The sequence below is a fragment of the Hippocampus comes genome, unplaced genomic scaffold (assembly GCF_001891065.2).
Source record: "Hippocampus comes isolate QL1 unplaced genomic scaffold, H_comes_QL1_v1.1 scaffold118, whole genome shotgun sequence".
Lineage (NCBI taxonomy): Eukaryota > Metazoa > Chordata > Actinopteri > Syngnathiformes > Syngnathidae > Hippocampus > Hippocampus comes.
In genome coordinates, this window is record NW_017805461.1 from 1,197,003 (window position 1) to 1,218,967 (window position 21,965).

The 21,965-nt window shown below is 40.1% G+C and overlaps 1 protein-coding gene across 8 annotated transcripts in view; it reads left to right on the forward strand.

Moving 5' to 3' along the window:
* The window catches only part of col23a1b (collagen type XXIII alpha 1 chain b), a 120,536-nt gene extending 100,940 nt beyond the window's left edge, over positions 1 to 19,596 (forward strand). For 2 of the 8 annotated variants that reach the window (XM_019874814.1, XM_019874817.1), the window contains 23 exons: positions 3,120 to 3,194; positions 3,666 to 3,782; positions 6,404 to 6,430; positions 6,576 to 6,602; positions 6,716 to 6,769; positions 6,853 to 6,912; positions 7,030 to 7,074; positions 7,564 to 7,641; positions 8,293 to 8,316; positions 9,904 to 9,948; positions 10,106 to 10,150; positions 10,230 to 10,310; positions 11,103 to 11,156; positions 11,524 to 11,598; positions 11,674 to 11,700; positions 11,788 to 11,847; positions 11,936 to 12,007; positions 12,094 to 12,120; positions 12,219 to 12,272; positions 13,312 to 13,398; positions 13,560 to 13,658; positions 15,082 to 15,120; positions 17,224 to 19,596. In XM_019874814.1, coding sequence (XP_019730373.1) covers positions 3,120 to 3,194; positions 3,666 to 3,782; positions 6,404 to 6,430; positions 6,576 to 6,602; positions 6,716 to 6,769; positions 6,853 to 6,912; positions 7,030 to 7,074; positions 7,564 to 7,641; positions 8,293 to 8,316; positions 9,904 to 9,948; positions 10,106 to 10,150; positions 10,230 to 10,310; positions 11,103 to 11,156; positions 11,524 to 11,598; positions 11,674 to 11,700; positions 11,788 to 11,847; positions 11,936 to 12,007; positions 12,094 to 12,120; positions 12,219 to 12,272; positions 13,312 to 13,398; positions 13,560 to 13,658; positions 15,082 to 15,120; positions 17,224 to 17,274 — 1,323 coding nt within the window. In that variant the 3' untranslated portion in view covers positions 17,275 to 19,596. Of the gene's footprint in view, positions 1 to 2,756; positions 2,817 to 3,119; positions 3,195 to 3,665; positions 3,783 to 6,403; positions 6,431 to 6,575; positions 6,603 to 6,715; positions 6,770 to 6,852; positions 6,913 to 7,029; positions 7,075 to 7,563; positions 7,642 to 8,292; positions 8,317 to 9,903; positions 9,949 to 10,105; positions 10,151 to 10,229; positions 10,311 to 11,102; positions 11,157 to 11,523; positions 11,599 to 11,673; positions 11,701 to 11,787; positions 11,848 to 11,935; positions 12,008 to 12,093; positions 12,121 to 12,218; positions 12,273 to 13,311; positions 13,399 to 13,559; positions 13,659 to 15,081; positions 15,121 to 16,829 lie in introns of all 8 variants that reach the window. The other 6 variants (XM_019874818.1, XM_019874815.1, XM_019874816.1 and 3 more) reach the window with 6 other exon arrangements.
* The last annotated feature ends 2,369 nt before the right edge of the window (positions 19,597 to 21,965 follow it).

Sequence of the window (21,965 nt, forward strand, 5' to 3'; positions counted from 1 at the left end):
CATTTGACCAGTGTTATTAATGTCCCGGACAATGAAGAAGCGTTATATTTTTCAGCATTCTAAATTATTCTGGTGACTAATCTCCTAATGTTAAGCATTCTCATCAGTGGTGCCGCCAGGGATTTGGGAGCCTGTGACAAAAAATATCTTTTTGAAAATACCATACATCCTTCCTCGTCTCCCACTTACAGCGCCCCTTTCAGCTCTACATTGAGAACATTGGCTATATCTGTATCAAGGAAGGATAGGCGTACTTTTGGACTATGTTAAAAATAATGACGATAACACAATAATGATTATTGGAAACATATTTTGCCTGCATCTCTTAACACAACATGCCACCGATGTCACTTGAAGCTAACCAATTCAAAAACATTTTAAAAATCCCTTAAACTCAAAATGTGGCCAGGATATATATAATTTTCAGCTGAATTATGTAGCACACACAGTGCAGTTCCACAGTCATTCATTTCCTACTATATCAACAAAGCAGCCTCTTCCGCCTCTGAACTCTGAGGCAAAGAGAAAACACTGAAAACAGGAAATGACAATGAATCTCTGTCAACCTTTCACTTCCTATCAATCGATCATTTTCAGTGCCTTTTGTCAAGTGAGAGTGTGGTCTTGAGTACGAATGACAATCACAGGATAACAGCAGCATTAAAACATAATCGGATGTCCTGAAAGCACAAGCAACCAAGGACTAAAGGTCATGTGCAGTGCAGGAATAAAACCGCCTCCCATCGCAGGCTCCAATGCATATGGAGGACATTGTCACTGCATGTTTGGTTGGTATCAGTTGAGTTGAAAAACGAGATGCCATATTCCAGTTTCATCCTCGACCAAAGCATTCCTTTTGGCTCCCCATGGAGTCAACGGCACAGTCGTTTAATGTCTTACTATCAAGCTGATGAAAATGAGGGATAGGAGAGGCCCAACGTGAAACAGACACTTTTGAGGCATGTAAGGAAAATGTGTGTGAGCGGTATCGTCAACAGTACAGTTGATACAGATTTGAAAAATGGAAAAATGTCAAAGTGCCTTGCAATCTCCACAGCCTGTTAATAGAAACCTGATGAAGATTACTCTTCTTGTCATCGGGCGGTTCATCCTTCATTCTTTCTTAAAGATTCATTCCGTTCTCTTTTACATCCGATGGACTTTTGAAAGGACCTCAGGCAGGGAAGCTTCATTCGCACCGGAAAATAAATCACCCAAAATCTTATAGTATATTGTGTGTATTTACAGTAGTGTTTATAGAGGACGCACATTTGCCAATTTGGCAGACCGGTCTCCACTAAGCTGGGTGGTCTGGCATAGCAAAAGTAGTTTCTTGGAGACACACCTGGCAGTTGGGTGACAAATAGTGTAAATCTTATTCCTGCTCAGAACACGTCTGAGAGGCTGGCGCAAGGTAGACAACTGGTCTAACACAAAGCATTTAAAGAGAATGAAGAAGTTGCTTTGGACATGATTTGAGGCATCTGTGAGCACGCCCACAACCGCGCAGACCTCCCTCTTGCATATCCATTGGCCGGTGTCAAGACGCCCCATGCACTGTGCATAATGTACGCCAATCATGATTTCTCTTTTTTTCCCCCAAAAGAAGAAAATAATGGATACGACCTCCAAGTAGCTGGTATTACCTTTACTATAACCTTGTTTCCAGAAGATACTGTAGTATGATACAAACTAATTTGTTTTGCATTTCCACTCTTGACAAATTGGTTCTATTTTTTGGACAAACTAATGAGATCCGGGCTGATAAAGAAGCAAATCTCTTACATGAAAACATATGATGAGCAGGGAACAATTAGTTCTGCCTCCAGCTGCACTGCATTATTGATTGGAACCAAGAATAAAAGCTCATTCATGAAACGTTTACACATGCCACTCAGCACGAAACAGTTCTCCACTAAACAAATGGACATTAGTGTGCCAAGCTGCACCTTTCCAAACACCATTTACACCATTAAAGGCTCCCTCTGAAATAGAAGCCTCCTTTTAAATGGCGCTTGGTACTTAATGGAGGAGTAAAGACAATAAATGTGACAGTGGCCATTTGAGGAAATCAGTCAAGCATTTCTCCAACAACAAATGTACATCGACAGCGGGTACCTTAAGTCTCAAGGCCAGGTCCGTACAGATTGAGCTACTGCTTCAGTTATTTTCCAGTGATCATTTGATAAATTTCTGACAACAAATTATGATTTATTATGCACAAGACAAATACATGTTGAACTATACTGTAAGTCTACAACATGGTAAATAGAATTGCTCGCACTCTTTTTTTTTTTCTGGTCATGTCAGACAATTGCATAGCCACTTGTTGCTAAGCTGAACAAGTGTAGCATAATCATAACTGCTCCAAATCTTAGAGAAGTAACTGTGTTATAGTTTTATTTTATTTACCATTTTTAAAATGTTGTTGTTGTTGCCTTAAATGTCGTACTGCTCGAAGACATCTCAGATCAAATCATACCACCTGGTAGAATAAACACCAAACCAAAGATGTCATTCACACCCGTTGGCTTGAATGACGAACGAGGGGACTGCAACAGGATTTCCACTTCCATTTGATGTAAAGGGACACTTAGTACAATAGTTTAGTACATATGGTGTATCTCACCCTTTGCAAATGATGTCTACGCTATGTTTCGGTTGTACATGAGTAACCTATACATCGTGTACCATGTCTTTCTTCTACTAGCCACATCCAAAGTGCGCACTGCTCACCTGTCACTTCCTCTTCTCAGGGTCCACCTAACTACAGCACATTTGCAGGACTACACAGTAATCAGATTCTCACTGTCAAGGTTTGTCCTGAGCAGTGAACTCTCGGTTTGCCTCCCAGTATTCGCTGCTCGCCGATCTGTCTCTTTATGCGGGGCAAGGAAAACCATCCACCCTGAGAGATTTCTCTTCATCTTGCCTCAGGGTCTTCCCACAGCTATTCTGCTTCCGGAATGCCGATTTCCACACTGATTTGTCTTTGTATCGCTACTGCCCTTCCCTGTTGCTGTTTCTCTACCATGATCGTCATGACCTCTCCTTTCTTTCTTTCTTTTTCTTTCTTTCTTTCTTTCCTGCATTTGCTGCATTTAATGCTCCTTCTGTAGATGGTCTATCCAAGATACGATCATGGCTTTCTCTCTGGTGACCACTCAAGCACCTTTCAGAGACGTTTTCTGAAGGTATACCACAACTAAGGCATGTGTTCACTTTTCACACTTTAACGAAGCAATTTAATTCCATTTTAATCAGCTCTGCACTTTTCTTTCTGTTATTGTTCAAGTTGAATGAAATCTTGCACGATATTGAATTAAAAAGACTTTTGACTTCAATTATCAATTGTTACATTTTATGATATTCACGAGAATCAGTCTCTTACTTTTCCGTTTTGACCAGAAAAACTTCGTCATTCCTGCTAATGCTCCCAAGTGTACAAAAGTGTTTAACATAGCATAACAGAGAACAATAGGCAGTCCTGTCTGTCAGTTTAAGCTTTGCAGGCGCTGCATTGACATGGAAAGAACATGTTTTCTAGATTGTGGATCTTTGCTTATTAAATATTTTGCTTTCATGTGGAAAGACAAATCTCTCTCACAAGTGTTTCAGTTTTGTCCATTCAATCCGTCATTCTTCTGTTTACTGTATGTCATCAGGGTGACCAAGGGCAGGCTGGACCTGCTGGCCCGCCAGGCCCCCCAGGTCCCCCAGGTCCCAGAGGCCCCCCTGGAAACACCGGCAAAGATGGACCTCGTGGCCCAGCAGGAGAGCCAGTAAGAGCCTTTGCTTTTGATGTCATGTGACAAGCTAACACCTAATGCACAAACAGGCCCACTCTCAAACAATCTTGTCGACGGTATGTTAAGAGGCTTGCGGTTAGCCGAACACAGGCAATTGTCCTGGGGCCCAGAGATTTCCAGGAGTCCACACAGGTCTCATCGAAAATAATCAGTCAAGTTTCCTTCATCGTTTTGAGCGATTCACCCTCGCTTCTCATGCAATAGGCTATTCCATCTTACTGTGCATGTGCAAACTTGACTCAGGTAGAAAACAGTTTAGTCGAAATAAACACTTCATTTGGTACACCCATTATGCTTCGTTGTGCACAAATTCAACAGTATGATAATTATTGCAGCTGCTGAGAGGCCTTTCAAATACAGCATTTTGGTTTAGCTACATGAAAGCTAAATCAAAGAAGCAGCTGTTAATATGATGCAATCCAGTTCCACACCACTGCCACCTGCTCACAATATTAATTTTGAAGATCTTTTTGACCATGTAAATTGAAAGTGAGCATTATCTAAAACGGATAAGGCTCCTGGCTGTCATTCTTGAATTGTCAAGTGACAGTGTACAGTATAAGGAGAGACGCGTAGCAATGGTAAATTCTCCTTCAACCGAGCCTGCCAGTGAGCTATGGCTTAACCAAAGTCAGCTGCATAACAGCTCTCCTGCCTTCATCTGTTTTATATACGACAGCAGCCACAAGTTTCTTCTCGTGCCCACGATAGCATCGACCGCACACTCTGCTTCCAGGAGCCGATCTGAGCAACCCTGAAACCAGTATATGGCACTGCTGTCTTGAGTTCTCTGGTAGATCGCCTGCGCCACCAAACAATAGCCGTGCCTCTCGCTTGAGGCCGTTTATGTTTCTCAAGATAACTTTCCCACAGCTCAGTTCATAATGTACACAGTGGCAACATAAAGCTTGCGGTTATGGGATGGAAGACTGAATAGTTTTGATTTACTCGAAGGAATGACTACTTATGTTCCCCTCACATGGCCCAGGAGTGCTCAGGGACTGATTTGGTGTGTTGACAACGAGACCATGAGTGTAAACAGACAAGGAAAAGTGAAAGTCCTTCGACATAGACAATTTCACGTCAACTTTCCTGGCTGATTAAAGGAAGTGGAAAACTCCAAGCAGTGAAACAAAACTGTATCACAGAGGGCTTTTCCAGGTTGTGTGCAGATGTCTGCTTTTAGACATTTCTGCGAGACACGAGTTTGAGCTGTTGTGCTCAGTCCTGTCATTTACTATAAGTCGTGGAACTGTAAAATCAAAGAATAACAGTAATTTTAAAGTGTCACCCAACATCCGTCCACCCGTCCATTCTGAATAGTGATTGTCCTCATTCGGATCACATGTGAGCTGAGCCGATCTTGGCTGACTTTTGGCGGTAGGTGTTATACACCCTGGAGTGGTCGCCAGCTAGTTGCAGGACACTAGACAAACAACCATTTAGATTCACACCTATGGACAATTTATTGTATTCAAATTACCGAACCTGGATGGTTTTGGATTGAGGGAGGAAGCCAGAGTACCTGGAGAAAATCCACACAACCTTGGGGAAAACATGCAAACTCTACACAAGAAGGCAAATTAGGGCACTAGAAGGCACTCTTCTGTACAAACTGCACAAATCCTGAAAAGCATTCCATTGTAACTTCAGTCTGAGATTTGATACCAGCTTTATATAGAATTAACTGCCTTTACAAAGATAGCTGTTTCTTTTTGTCTCCATGGTGATAGTTAGCTGCTGTGAAGAAATGCACTGCATCATGATGAAAAAGTGTTTTTTGCCCATGTAACGTGATCAATAAGGTGACCTATTGTTGGGTGTCTTTCATTCTGTGGAGGCCCTTAAACATGAATTTAATAGGGTATTTTGTAGGTTTCAAATAGCCCCAAAAACACATGCTCATGTATGTGTGGGGCAATAGCGCAGTGCAATATTTCGAGTTGGCAAGCGCATAAGATGCTCTGCCATGCACGACTTCATAACAGATGTTGTGTGGCTCAAACGGCCAACTGGCCCTCACAAATTGTTGTGTTGACTTAAAATGAGCCCAATTGCTGCCAGAAATGGGATATGGCATTTAACATTTGAGCTTCTCGAATTTCACATTTTACACAGTTTGATTTTAACGTCCACAACTTTGCAGTTTTCCTCAATACTGAATACAAAAACTATACGTTTAGATGTGAAGGACTAATAAATGGAATGAAGGAATGACTGTAATACCAAACTTTGAAGTCACTTTCAGGCAGGAAAGAGCCTTCAGTGATTGCCAGAATTTAACTGATGTGATGATAAGACATTCCCCGTTGGTTTGGGTGATTTTCGAGAGCAGTTCAGTCCAAAATGTGCTTCAAGTGTCCAGCTGCTATTAAATCTACTGAAGGCCATCACTTAACATTGACCAGTCCCCTTTAATGGGACTCTGTTGGACATTGTTGCTCCATTAATCATGAGCAGTACTCTATCTTCTACCATCTACAGTACTTGCAATTCTGCGATGTTTCCCTTTTTGAATACTGCCATCTAGTGGCGAAAGTTAGAACACAATCAGTACAGGTGACTCATTCTAATTCATTTCCTCTATGCCTTAGGGTTTTCAAGGTCGTGATGGCATTGAGGTGAATATGTGTCACATTTTTGTGTTTTTATTTGATTTTTAAGCAAACTCACATTTTTATTGCTTTAATATGATCATTTTTATCTGACTTAACTTATACGGAACAAGAAATTCTCAACATCTTTCTAAAAATATTTATCCTTTAGGGACCTCAAGGATTGCCTGGGAAGTCGGTAAGGTTAATTCTGACTTACATATTTGGACACTATGTGTCCAAAACTCTTTCTCTGCGTTGTCAAAGTGCTTGAAAAAAATTAAGACTGAATTGGTTATTTTTCACTCTCAGGGAGAAGATGGGGAACCTGGATATCCTGGACCACAGGGTCCTCCGGGGGCAAAGGTACAGAGATCTAGCGATACTGTCGGATTTTCTCACATTCTTTCCACTTGGCATATGCTAGACCACTTATGTGATTGAAATAGGGCGAGCCCGGAATCGCAGAAAAAGGAGAGAGGGGCATGGATGGACTGCCAGGTTTAAAGGTAAGACATCGTAGCAAAGGGTCAATTCCAAACCATGCATTAGAATTCTATTTTCACATTTTGAATATGTATGTTGTGTTTTGTCTGCATTTAACCAAATAAATGTGTGTCACACAGGGCGATAAAGGAGAAGTAGGAGAACAAGGCCCACAAGGTCCCATGGTGAGTGTATCACCCAAAAGCAGTTTACCAAACCCTTTTAGCATGAGATACAAGTTGCTATCTTGGTTCTTCTTGGAGGACCCACAATTACTAAAATGCATCAGCTATGCCATAACACAGTGGTACTCAAAACCTTTACACCAACACTTTGGGAATCACTGCCATTATAATGTAATTATTTAAACACACGCACAGACACACACACACACACACACACACACACACAAATTTAGATATAACAGACAGAAGTAAAAAAAAAAAAAAAATCCCTTCTCAAAAATCGGTAAATCGGTGCCTAGTTAATGACAAATGAAGCAGCCTAAAGCCGGTGAATGTATTTTATTTTCACTGTAAATTTTACTTTATTATGCTGTGTGTTTTGTATTTTTTTTACTCTCACTGTGTGTGTGTGTGTGTGTGTGTGTGTGTGTGTGTGTGTGTGTGTGTGTGTGTGTGTGTTTTAAATATCTATTTTGTGTATTTTTTAAGGGTTATCCTGGTGAAAAGGGCAGTGCGGGCCACTCGGACATCATCGACTTCAATGGGAAGCTTCTTGATGCTTTCCAGGTGAGGACATTTTGAATTATATGATATCACTTTTGTGATACAATAGAACAACCAAAGTCAAATACACCAAAAGTACATTAATAGAATTTTGAGGTCAACCAAAATATTCTTGAAAAATATGTTTCAAAAGTTAAGCAAAACACGCATCCATCCATTTTCTTAACCACTTTCCCTCTCTCGTTCAAACCATTTTAATGCACGATATCAGGAAATCATTAGCTCGTGATCAACTTAAGACATTTTTTGTGTTTTTGTGGTCCCACTATCAGAGAAAGATACCAATGATGGTCAAGAGGAAAGTGCAATGATAACCATTAAACAAGAAACCGGGAACTTGGAAAAGCTCTTCTCAATTATTTGTTTTCATAGTTTAGAGTTCATTTGGCCAAGCAGTTAATATACTTAATACCATGCAAAATACACATTCTAGGTATGTTTTTTTTCCCCCTATTGGAAAAATCTTTTTCAAACTTGGGACAATTTGGAATACAACAGAGTCCCAGAATGGAATGTGTTTAATTCTGGAGGTTTCTTTGTATTACTGTGTATTCCATTTTGAGGGTGGACACAGAGCTCATTACATATCAAAGACAACTTTAAAAAAAAAAAAAAAGCAAAATGGTCATGCTGCATGATTTCTTTGTTTCGCAGGCCATCAACACAATCAGTATTTCGGTAATCCGCAACAGTTTTTGCATGGTCTGTGGTGGTGTCAACAGTGATTAACACACACGCTGGAAAAGATATACCACAAAACCTGTGCAGTAGACTCACACAGAGGCTTGAACAAGCACAGTCCTTTAGTCCAAAACACTGTATTAAATCTCACTCTATGCACCATATTGAAAAAGATTTTTTGTGAACTTGTCTGATGCTATAACCATCTGGGGAGAACTGTGAAGCACAGATTCAAAAAGCATGCTCAGTCATGCAGAAACATCAACAGCCTTTGTCACGTTGTTTTGAGTGTGTTTTCATGCCGTCTCGCGCCGCGATATATCGAGCAGCATGGTGTCTCTGTGTGGTTGTGCTGTTCCTCATTACTCAGCTGGTGCACAATTGAAGGGAATGCTTCACAAAGAACATCACGTCCCTCTCGACTGCACCCCCTGCTCCACGCTAATAACAGATGGTTATCTCTGCCGTGGAGTGTGTATTTAATTTAAAAACCACTACTAACAGAGCGAGGTTCCCCTCGGCGTGCAACTCTATCGAAGCAATACGTTATGGTTTCAAAATACTCTGCAAACACATGAACCTGAGATGTTATCAGAAGTCTCTCAAAAGGGAAGTATCACGTCACATCGGTCATTTGTGTGGAACATCACATTGGTTCCAACTAGATGGTGATGAGCCTTCATGGTTTAAGCCCCATTCTAACATTCACTTGATACCAGTCATTCTGTATCGTTTGCATGAGCCACCTTCCTTTTTCAGTTATTTGATGAGTGCAGATAAAATGCTTGGTTGCAAACAACCAATGGTTGCCATGGCTTTAATGGGATACAAAGACAACATTAGAAATTAGACAGCATGTACACCTCCAGGAGGCAATGTTGTTGATTCAAGATGACCGAATACTGCAAAGGGAAAAATATTAAGTGTGGCATTGTGGACCCTTGCACATGAAGAGATTTTGGAGCCTGATTTAAGGGAGCTGCCACTCCTCGAGCAGCATACAAATTGCTTCTGGATGAAAGTAGAATGCATGGGGATTCTTGTTATTTGTTTATGTTACACTAACAAGAATATTCACTTGCTCCTGTTTTTGTCCAGTGGTGTCAGTCTGCATGAAAAGTAATCAAGGCAAGTGTAAAATCAACAAGCGATCCAATACAAGGGCGGAATAAGAAAAATCTTTGTTTAGGAACTCAGTATGTTTGTTTTCACAATTGCAGTGATATTGAACAGCACTCTATTCTACTGAGAGGTGTTTCTAATCATTGTGTTGCCTTGTTATATTGCATCATAAAGAATTGAAAAGCATTCGAATCAACTCATTGATGCTTTGCAGCTTGACATCCTAAGCAGACATCAGCCACAATTGGATGAGAAAACCTGTATTAGTCCCACATAAACACACTGTCACTCCCGATCGAGTGCCTATATAAGCGCAAAACATTGTGGTGTTTTGGGTAGCTGCCAGCTGCAGTTAGCTATCTTACACCTAACCAGCGAGCAAGTGAACATGGCAGAAAAAGGTTCAAAACAGTAAATGGTCAAAAGCATCACCAAACCTTTTTTGGGTGCTTGTTTCACCAGGGCCCGCCTGGACCACCTGGCCCCCCAGGCCTTCAAGGAGAAAAGGTAAGTTCAATAATATACTAATTACCATCATTATCATTATTCAGCTATCCAAATATTGCACTGCTCGAGTTTAACGAAAGATTAATGACCCTTTGGTAGGCTGACTTCACTTTCGGTCATCACATTCATTAATCGAGAGGCTCTTTTTTTGTTTCAGGGGGAGCTTGGTTTACCTGGTCCAGCTGGGGTAGATGGGGAGAAGGTACATCTACGGAAACGTTGTTTTTTGGGGTGGTTCATCATTAATAATTTGTATACCGGTACTCTTTTTTTTCCACCAGGGATCGAGAGGTGATGTGGGTGAGGCAGGACCACAAGGAGAAAGAGGAGAAAAGGGAGAGATGGGCCTTTCTGGGCCTGCGGTAAGTTGTGAGCAAATACTCTGACGAGTCACTTAATTCGGGGCAGCTGCACAATCTACTGATATGCAATAGAGGAACAACATCAGCAAATGTATCTTTACAAGCACTAGAGATGAAAGTCCTCCGGATTTTCCCGGAATTTCGGATTTTCAAATTTTCATGAAATTTCCTCTGGAAAATTGAGGAAAATTGCCTAAAATGAATCCGGATATTAGTTGACAACATTGAACGAACACGCGTTTGAGTTCGTTGTTCTGCTTTCATGAGCGTAACCATGTTGAGGCACGAACACTAGTAACAGTAACACCGAACACTCTTCGCATTGCCATGGCCTCGCCATATCTCGGAGATTTCGAAATTTCGACGAGAACGGAAGCCACAAAGGGTGCACGTGTGCACACAAAAGGCAGATTAATCTTTGAATGTCGATTATTTGAATAGCGTTTTGTGTCAGCTAATTCATGCGTTATCGGCCATGTACGGCCCCAGCGCAATGATCAAACAGGTAGACAGGCAAGCTGACATACGTGCAATAGACGCGAGTGTTAGGAACACGTTCAAGTGGTCATGAGAGAGAGAGAGAGAGAGAGAGAGATTTGTATTTGTATTTTCCAGAATTTTCAGGAAAGTCCACTTTCATCTCTAAAGCACAAAATAATGCTCCATTTTAATTAACACAGTCAGAGAGTTAGTAATGAAACAAGGTGTTTGTCATGATTGCTGGAGTTTGCACTGTACTGTTCATACGGAGAGATGTTTTGGTTCGAGCTCATCTTGAGCTTTGTCACACAGGGCATGGATGGACAGAAAGGAGAAAAGGGAGACTGCAGATTGGACGACAACCTGGTCAGTGGACCACACACATGCAGTTTTTTTTCATCTTGATGTTTTCACTCATGTCTTTTTAAACTACAGTGTAATTTCTCCTTATGAAACGCAACTAATAAAATTAATTTCCTGAGAAGCTGAATGTGAATACTGAGAGATGCTGATGTCTTCTCAAATGTCAAAATAGTACTGTCTATTCATTTATGAGAAAGAGGTATTGTCACAAATCACATGCCACTAATTGATTAAGTGATTTTCTAGCAATGGTGGACTTGACTTAAATTCACAGAATGATGAGGCAAAAAGATGAATGGTGACCAGTATTATCTGCAACCCATTGTCTAAGTGATTTTCCCTCGTGCTCCTTTGACTTTTATTTGTTCAGGTTCAAATGATTTCCCAGCCTGGCCCTCCTGGCCCACCAGGTCCACCGGGAGTTGCTGGGTCACCTGGATCCATGGTGAGGGCTCTTATCATTATTGCAAGCAGGAGAAGACATTTCAGCAACCATAGATTGACATACAGTATTTTTCAGGGGCTGCATGGAATGCCCGGTCCAAAGGTAAGTTTGAAAGGCAAACTCCCAGGTATTCAGTGGATGCTGCTGCGTCATGTTGTTTGGTGCTTAAGTTCCTGTATTGCAATGTAGGGGGAGCCAGGAATTGGGATAAAGGGGGAGAGAGGGGAGACCGGTTTTCCAGGACCCAAAGTGAGTAACGCCCAGCCGATGCAAGCGTATTGTAAAGAAAGCAGACATGAAGCAGCAATGACCATGAGCTTTTTTGCTATAATCGCAGGGATTGGACGGCCTGCAGGGTATACCTGGGTCTCCAGGTCTAGTGGGCCTTCCAGGGGCAAAAGGAGAAAAAGTAGGCCGCCGATCATCTCCACAAATTGAATCTCTATCATTGTAAAATTTCGTACTGACGAATTAGTCACGTGAATCTATTCACAGGGCAGGCCAGGGGAACCTGGACTTGACGTGAGTGTCTCAGGAAGGATTTCAATTGGCTCGTTTCAAATTATCCTGCACAGGAGCTGCCCTCTGACCTCTCTTGATTTTTTTTTTTTTTTTTGCAGGGCTTCCCAGGCCTAATGGGTGAGAAAGGTGACAGAGGGGAACGAGGAGATAAGGTTGGTACGCAAAAAACATCCAGAAATGTTTTCTAATGGTGTAGAACCAGTGATCATTTTAATGACACACATCAATATTTGATGCGATTGCAAAATCAAATGACAGCTGGATCAAACTTAAATGGTGCATACCATATTGTTCTTCACAGTGTATTAGACAACTGCCCGAGGGGTTCATGCCACAACTGCCCGAAATTAACAGCAGTGATAATGAGAAGAATCTTTCTGATGTTTCTGTAATTGTTGAAACTCCATTATGTTGAAGCTCTATCACCAAAATAATTTTTAAAACCAAAATAACATTATTAATATTGTGAGCTCGGAATGTTCCAAATATTGTCCAAAAACAATTACCGAATGGCCCGTGGGATACATTGACGTTGTCAGTAATAACTTGTTTCAAGTTTGACCATATATTGTAGTTTATCATTGTGGCTGTAATTTGCAGTGCATGGTGTGAGATCTGTTCCCAATATTTTGACCCCTGTAACTCATTTAGCTAGGTGAGCAGGGGAAATGTGAGACAGTACCCCTCTGACAGGTTCAATTAAAATAGAGATTTTAATCTTTCTAATTTTTTCTATCAATGTTCTTGTATGTGATTAATCTTATATTACTGGTACTATAGCAGTATAAATAAATGTCGGTTACTTTTAGGAAACCTGAGTGTGTTAAAGTTTTTCTTTTTTTTTTCCGAGAGCCATAACTGCAATAAATAACCATAGAAAATAATCAAAACTACTGCATTTTAAACTTAAACTCACTTACCTCACTATGTGCAAAAATGAGCAATATCTGAGCCATTTCAAGTGCAATATGTGTCCTGTGTGCAATATAAGCCTCAGTTCCACACTACCACTACTACTACCACTACTGCTGCTGCTGTTGTGTGTTGTTGTTGAGTTTTGTATTTATTAACCCGTTATTTTATTTTTTTACTAAATGCACTAAGGAGTGGCACCCAAATTTCGTTGTATGTAATACAATGACAATAAAGGAGATTCTGATTCTGATTCTGAACTGTTTCCTCTTTGCTCAGGGTGACAGAGGAAGTGTAGGAAAGAGAGGACTGAAGGGTCAGAAGGGAGAGCAGGGTCCTCCAGGCCTAGACCAACCCTGTCCTGTGGTATGGCACCTCCAATCCATATTACCGACCACTTCTTAATGTATCGCTCAGGTTTTACTTTTTTGTGTTTCTCGTGTATCTCTGTGACTGTTTGCCATTTTCTTCCTCTCTGCAAGTTTCTTCATCCAAGTTGTGAATGTGTAATTGACTCTTGCTAACAGGTTTGTGATGAGAAAAAAGGTCTGTCTGTGGAAGGAGCACTTTCTTCTCCTCCACCTCTTCTTCTTCCTCCTTCCGCCCCTGTGGCCCCCTGTCCTGTGGTACGGTATCACTGCTCCTGCCTCTTCTGTACTTTGGCTATTCATGTGTGTTTTTCTCATTTATGGGTCTTTCTTCGATGCCATTGGCGCTGTGGTGACGCTAATAAATGTGAATATCTACGTCAAGATTAGTTATACTTATTCATTGAAAAGAAATTAATCTCACCCTGCTTTTTTTGATTGACTGAGTACCCTCTGGCTGGGAATGAAATGAGGAAGATTGTATAGAAGATGTCATCTTTTGCCACTTGTGTGGTTTTCACCTATAACATAGCAATTCACCAAATACAAATTCAAAGTGGCCAGTGTGAAAATTTGGAGGGTTTAACTGTATTTTACATCCAGTAATAATGAAAACCTTCAAATTTGGAAAAAAAATAATAAGATACTTGTTCAAACAGAAGATGGTTTTGCATTATGCTGCGATGAAGGAGTTGCATGAATGGCTATACCCTCTTATTTGGGCATGGGGCTGTGTACAGAATTATCAAATTAATTTCCAACTTATCTCAAATGGGAGTCAGCGCACACCTGCCGCTACCTGAAGTGCTCTGATTAACCCCAAATAAATTGTCTTTCTTGACATGTTTTTCTTTCTTGCAGAAACTTGAAAGTTTGTGCTAAAACTGCGTGGTATTTGGAACTGTTCATGATTCATTCCACCTTGACTTACTGGCTGTTTACAATGAACAGCCAGTATTGTCCCACATGGGTTTGGGAGATATCAAGAGTGCTTTGCAAAATTTTGAAAGCAAGGTTGAATATTTCGGCCATCACTAAAAGAACACCATACCTGCAGTCAAACACAGGACCGCCGCTACCCTTCTGGGTGCCATAAACTGAAAATCCTGATGATGCCTCCTCACCCCACCCAATTTTTCAGGGGTTCTGACAGATATTTGAATGACATGTCAAGTACATGTCACAGCATTCATGCAAGACGTGTGCATTCAATGATATCACAATGCGTCCCTTTGTGCAAATTGGAGCTCCCACAGATGATGGTGTCCTATGCACCGTGCATTATCTGCTTAGAAGGAGCATCGGGCCTGGTCAAGCATAGTTGGTGGCGGCATTATGCTTTGTGGCCTTTCTTCAACTGGAACTGGGGCCTTAATCAAAGTGGAGCAATTATGAACAGTTCCAAATACTAGTCAGTGTTTGCAAAAAACAAACAAAAAAAAACAACAACTTAAGGCTTCTGCTACAAAAAAAACCCAAACAAACAAAAGCAAATAACATGTCAGGAAAATCCCATAAAAACAACGTAACTTTATTTGGGTATCAAACGCACTTTACAACAACCTTTCATTTGAGCAGGGTTGTACACTTTTTATGTCCACTGTAATAATGCAGCAAAAACTTATTAAATTCCTATGCATTTTATGGCTTGCTAATGAAGATATCTCTTGTTATTTTGCAGGGACATGATGGGCTGCCAATCCCAGGCTGCTGGCACAAGGTGAGAACTCTAACAGGGCATACAGTTTCTGTTAAAATGTTAGCTTTTAATTACAACTTAAAAAAGACAATTACAAGCTCTAATTTCAATGAGGTTGGAACATTGTAAAAAATAAAAATGGTGCATCCATCCATCCATCCATTTTCTACCGCTTATCCGGGGTCGGCGCAGGGAGGCAACAGCTTTAGCAGCAAAGCCCAGACTTCCCTCTCCCCAGCTCTTACAGCTCCTCCTTGCGAATCCCAGGGCATTCCCAGGCCACCTGGAAGCCATAGTCTCTCCAGCGTGTCCTGGGGCGTCCCCGGTGGGACATACCCGGAACACCTCACCAGGGAGGCGTCCAGGAGGCATCCTAATGAGATGCCTGAGCAACATCATCTGGCTCCTCTTGAGATGGAGGAGAACCGGCTCGACTCTGAGCACCTCCTGGATGTCCAAGCTTCTCACTTTATCTCTAAGGGAAAGCCTGGACACCCTGCGGAGGAAACTCATTTTGGCCGCCTGTATCCAGAATCTCGTTCTTTTGGTCATGCAACCCATAGCTCGTAGGTGAGGGTAGGAACGTAGATCGACTGGTACATTGAGAGCTTTGCCTTTTGGCTCAGCTCCTTCTTCATCACGACAAACCGATACAAACTCCGGATCATAGCAGACACTGCACCGATCCGCCTGTAGATCTCCCTCTCCCTCCCACCCTCACTCGTGAACAAGACCCCAAGATGCCGGAGAGGACACTCCACCCTTTTCAGACTGAGGACCATTGTTTCAGATTTGGAGGTGCTGATATTTATCCCAACTGCTTCACACGTACCTCCGAACTGCTTCAGTGAGAGTTGGAGATACCGGCTTGAAGAAGCCAAAAGCACTACATCATCTGCAAAAGCAGAGATGCAATAATGAGGCCACCAAACCGGACCCCTCAATGGTTCGGTTGCACCTAGAAATTCTGTCCATAGAGGTACTTACAGGGTTTGGAGCAACATATGCTGCCATTCACACAATGTCTTTTCCAAGGATGACCCTGCTTATTTCAGCAAGAAAATGCCAAACCATATTCTGCATTGTTACAACAGCATGGCTTTGTCATAAAAAGAGTGTCAGTACGAGACTGGCCTGCCAGCAGTCCAGACTTGCCTCCCATTGAAAATGTGTGGCGCCATATGAAGTACAAAATACCACTATGGAGACCCCGAACTGTTGAGCAGCTCAAGCTATACATCAGGGAAGAGTGAGAAAGCATTCCATCGACAAAGTTTCAAAAATGTGTGCTCATTTCCAATAAGCTTATTGTTGCTGAAAGGAAAAGTGATGTCACACATTGGTAAACATGCACGTGTCCCAGCTTTCTTTTTAATGCATTGCAGTCATTGAATTCAAATTCAGTGACTCTTTGCAAAAACAAAAAAGTTGATCAGTTTGAACATGTCATCTCGTGCATTCAATTTTTTTAGTTTGGAAAGGGTTTGCAAATTATCACATTCTGGGTTTATTAAGTTTACAGAACCTCCTGACTTCATTGGAATTGTAATTTATATTTAAGCACTCAAGTCAACTGCTTGACACGGGGATAATTTATATGCAGTCCAGTGTGTGCGCGTGTAGTTCTAACATTTGCACATTTGAATCGGTAAGTTTAATGAAAATAGTACATAATGTTAATGTGATGACCAAACAACTAATCGTGTATCCCCTCTATTCTTCTTTTGCAGTGATGGCTATGACTAACCAGCAGCATGGAATCTGTACATATTGTTTTTGGTGTATATTGCAGCTGATTACCAACAACTTGTCATTTGTATTTTTTTAAATAAACGTTTTTATGTAATATATTGAAACATGGACAACTCTGCAGTATTGTAAGAACTCAAGCGATCCATGTTGTTGAGTTATCAAACATCATGCTTCGACCAAAAAAATAGATATAATAATGAATTGGAAGTGGGACTCTTTCTTCGAAGGGCAGTTTGGGTGCAGTGTGCTGCAGTGTAACGGCCTTACTAACCAAGTCTGACTTCCTCGGCTTGACGGATGCTTGAATAGAGCTTCGCAGTGGCCGATGAAGGAGTGTGCGTCACTCTTCTCGTCCTCTCTGTTTTCTAAAAGGAGGAGATGGCCAGGCAGAAGCTTAAACGCAAGCGTCTCATTCAGCCATGAAGGCGAGCGGGAGTGCCTGCTGGGGAAAAAGACACTTTAAAGGGGCAGAGGGCACGGAGGCAAATTGGCCTTGATGGAGCAGAACACACCCTGCACAGCCTCCGTGTCCTACTGAACACTTGAATCCTCCAATACGGAAACTCTCCCGGAGGAGACGACAAATCCACTCCCACAATCCCCTGGAAGTTCTTGCTGACGATGTGGTGTGACATCACTGGCACACAGGGAAGGATTTACAGCGCGTTATGATTTTAGTCATCACTTACTTGGCAGTGTAGTGAAGACATTCCCAAATTAACTGCATAATCATAACCAATGTTGTGGATGAATATAATAGAAATAATAGATTTTCAAGCACTCTTTTAAAGGTTTTTTTGACTGTTTTTTTTTCTCATAAGTGGCAGTGGAAATCTGTTTGTTACATTTTGCATTCCCGTGCATTGCTGTGTTTATTCACTGATTTGAAGGAGCCGTTACAGTATTCATAGTAAATAAATGCATCATTCAGTGAGGCGAATCAGCTTCATCATTTTTTTGATTGAGTTTTTAGTTATCCTCAAGTCTGCCATTACCACGTGTAATTTAGTTTGACTGATCATGGTCATTTAATCCCAGATGAACAGGTTTGTTCTCTCTTGCTGCTGTGTGTTCCTTGTATTTTTTTTTTTTTTTTTTTTTTAATATTAGTCATTTAAACTGATGACTGACTGACTAAATTATTATTTTATTTTGGTCAAATGTCTACCAACTTTTTTGTTTGGAATTCAGTTTTATTTAGTAATCAAACACTGGCTTTGAATGCCGGAAATGCTGCCTTTGTGTGGGCCGTGTTTCAACTGTCACAAAAAGGTTTTATAAAGTAGTCCAAGCGGTCACAGGACGGTTATTGGTTGTTTTCTTGCCCTTGCAAGGCATTTACAGGGCCGGGATAAATTGTTAAGTTCGCTGGACTTATTTTATATTTGCAAAGTTTCTTTAAATGTGGCATGATTATTTCAAGATATGGGATAAATACAATTATTTTGCTAGATGTATACAAAAGAGCGATGATACCAACAGAACTACATTTTTTTGTAAACAGAAAAGTACATTCGCTATTTAAGAACATTGGGTAAACCAACATTTTGTTGTGCCACCGAACAGTCGGAAATCGTTTAACTGTTAGTTGGTTATGATACAGAATTGCAATTCAGTCATAATATTTCCTTGTATGCTGCAATAGATGGCAAATAGGAAGTTGAAATGGCCCTACGATGTTGAATGTCACTTGTACAACTTTGACTGCAATTTGCTGTATAGATGACCTACTTATTCTGTCTTGCCTCTTGTTTTATTTTTCTTCATCAGCAATATTCAGACTGAAATGTCACCAACGCAAATAATACAAACTTAATACATGTGTCAAATTTCAATTCTGATGCAACAAAAAAAATCATAAAAGGAGTTGTATGTTCAAGTCAATTTACTTGGACATAAACATTGATTTATGTAGTTCTATGAAAGGTTGTCTGTACATGAAAAGTTTACCGTAACAACACATATAATGCAAACATTATGAGAGAATTACAAATGTTGAACCAGTTTAAAGTCACAGTGAAGCATAAAGTTTTTCCATTTGACTGGAAGCTGAGTGGTTGTCTGGCAATTAACATAGGACTAGAATTTGTTTTGCAAGTTGTATCAGTTTTACGACTTAATGGAGTAAGTAACTAGCACAATGTCTTGTTTGGTGTTGTAGCCAATAATTTCACAGTATTAGCTTCACTTTGTGTGAATGTTTGGTTGTGTATTTGGTTGAAACAGAATTAAGCTATTTTTGTAATTATTGTCAAAATGTATAACTTGGTCAATTTATCATGACTGAAATAAATTCTGGGTTTATGCTTTCCTTGTCCATACATCATATGCATTTCAATTAACTTGACATAAATAGATTTTTTTTTTTTTTTTTTTGTCTCCAGCCTTACCCTCCGGCTGCAACCATTACTATATTGTTTGGGTTCATGCAGAGAAGGTCTTAAAGGTTTTGGCTTCAGTTTTCTGTTGTTTGTTGCATGAGTGTGTTAAGACATTTAAGATACTATTTTGAATAATCTCACACAAATGTGCTATGACAAGGACATTGAAGGCAAATGTTGATTTCAATTTTCCAAATTCATTGGAACTGTTTTCATATGTTCCGATATTGTATAATTGATTATCAAGTTAACTCCATAACATGTTGGCAATAGTTTGGTCTGGAAAACTTCATAACTGAAAAGTGACATTACATCACCTCTGACCACTCTGTTTTTAATATCAAATAAAGCTGGTTGAAAATGATATATTTTTTCTTTTTTTTTTGTGGTGCTGTCAGTTGGTTATCAATCAAAATTTGGACTTACTTTGATCCATGCTTTTGTAAGTCAACTGCAGAAATGTGTTGTGAGCGGAACAGTTTGATTACTGTATTTGAGATCTCAACAGGTCTTTTTGATGACTATGACATTATTTATCAGATTCAACACGATTCTAAATGTTAACTGATTCATTTGGAGTAACTTTGTTATGTAGCCTGCTTCTTTTGTTGAACAACTTTTATGGTACATTGACATGGAACGTATACAGTAAACAACGGACCAAGGGTGTTTGTTAGACACGTGGTTGCTGACAAACATGAATATATACTTTTACTTATTTTGGAGCAAATTATAAGGTTCTTCCAGTAATGGCACCATAAATGTTTGCAACATTTCACCCTGGCAGCAAAAAGAAATAAATATTTTATGAGGGTAACGAGGTATCAAGAAATTCAAAATCAGTTAAGTGATCAAAATGACATAACGATTACACATTTCTTACTTCTTCCTTGCAGAATTTTCTGTACAGCAATGTAAATTAAAAAAAAAAAGAGTTGCATTTAAATGCATTCATATGGGAGCAACTTTGTATGTCATCCTAGTTCATTGGTTATTTTTTTTTTCTTTACCAAGTTGCATCTACAACAAAAAATATTTGGATCTCTAAGCACCAAAATCAAGGCCATTGCCAAAATCAATGTTTAAAAATAAACAGAATGTCCATCTACATGGGACACAAAAGTTAAAGACCACAAAACTGTACCTCAGCAATGATTTTGTTGTGGAGTGAGCTGGTGTATGGTATAACACTTTGAAGATCACTTTAAAGACTTCAGAATTAGATATAACAAATGCCATCCAAAATAACTTTTAAATTTATTCATGTATCTCCTTTGCAATACATTTGTTACTTACAACTAGTTCATGTTTTTTTTTCCAGTTTGGTCCAGTGGCCATGAAACATCAATAATAAATGCAGTACCTATTTAGATCAATGATTCCCAACCGCTGTGCTGCCGCCCAATGTGTCATGAGAGTTCATCGTGTGTGTCGCAGAAAATTATCGAATTTCGAACCTTGGTCTAAAGCAGGGGTGTCAAACTCATTTCACATGGTGGGCCACATACGGCCTTGGTAGATGTCAAGTGGGCCGGACCATTAAAATGATACCATACTTTGCTATAAATAACCAAAACAATGTCTTTCCTTTGTTTTGGTATAAAGAAGCACAAGAACATTAGGAAAATGTTGAAATTTAATGAACATATCTTTTACAAAATATTTCATGAAGCACCTTACATTTCCTTCGACAAATGTGCAATTTACTTTTATCATTCACATATATGCATTGCAAATGATCCCACTGATTGTACAAACATTAACAAGTAATTGGTATTGAAAAATATAGTAATGCACTTTAAGATTAAACGAGATTCATAAAGAAAGGAAGTTTTAAACCATTTACACGTGCATATAAAATCTAAATGTAATCTTACAAACTAAGGAGAGTGCTATTAAATGTGTAAATGTGAGAGTGCTATTGATAGCGTCTGCTGTCATGGGTCTGTCACAGTGACGGACTGAGGCTGCTGTTGTCTTCTTCTCTGATCAAAACAGTGTCCCCTTGCGGATACTCAATGAATTGCACCTTATTAAAAATATTAATTCTGTCTTTAATGCATTTTTTTCACTTTTAAATTATCCTGTGGGCCTAATTGAACCTCCTTGCAGGCCGGTTCCGGCCCGCGGGCCGTATGTTTGACACCATGCTTTACATAATCATCTAGCGGGCCGGATTAAACTCCTTTGCGGGCCGGATCCGGCCCGCGGGCGGTATGTTTGACACCCCTGGTCTAAAGAGTTTTATGATAAAACAATCTTTGTCCAATGCCAGTGACGCATAGTGACAGGCTGACCAATTAAATGCGCTTCCACTAGATGGCAGAAGGTACAATAAATCTGTGTACTGTATCCACCTTGTGCCTTTCACACAATAGAACAGCAACGTATTCACTTCAACAGGCTCAATTTGCAGTGAATTTGTGAATAAAATGAGAAGAAATCATCATTCTTTCAGTTTACAGCATGATTTCCACGTTTTACTTTTCGTCGTGTGCCGTGAAATTTTTTTTCTGTAAAACGTGCCATATGGCTCAATAAAAGTTTGAATGAATTACTTCTAAGTTTAATGTACGTAACAGTGTAGGATTCATAAAATATAAAGATGTATATTTCCCCATTTCAATTATTTAATTCCCACAGCACAGATTTATTGATCCACTGTATAAATTTACAGGAAAAAAAAACCTCAATGAAATATGCTCCAAATTTACATCGATTAATCGCACTCCA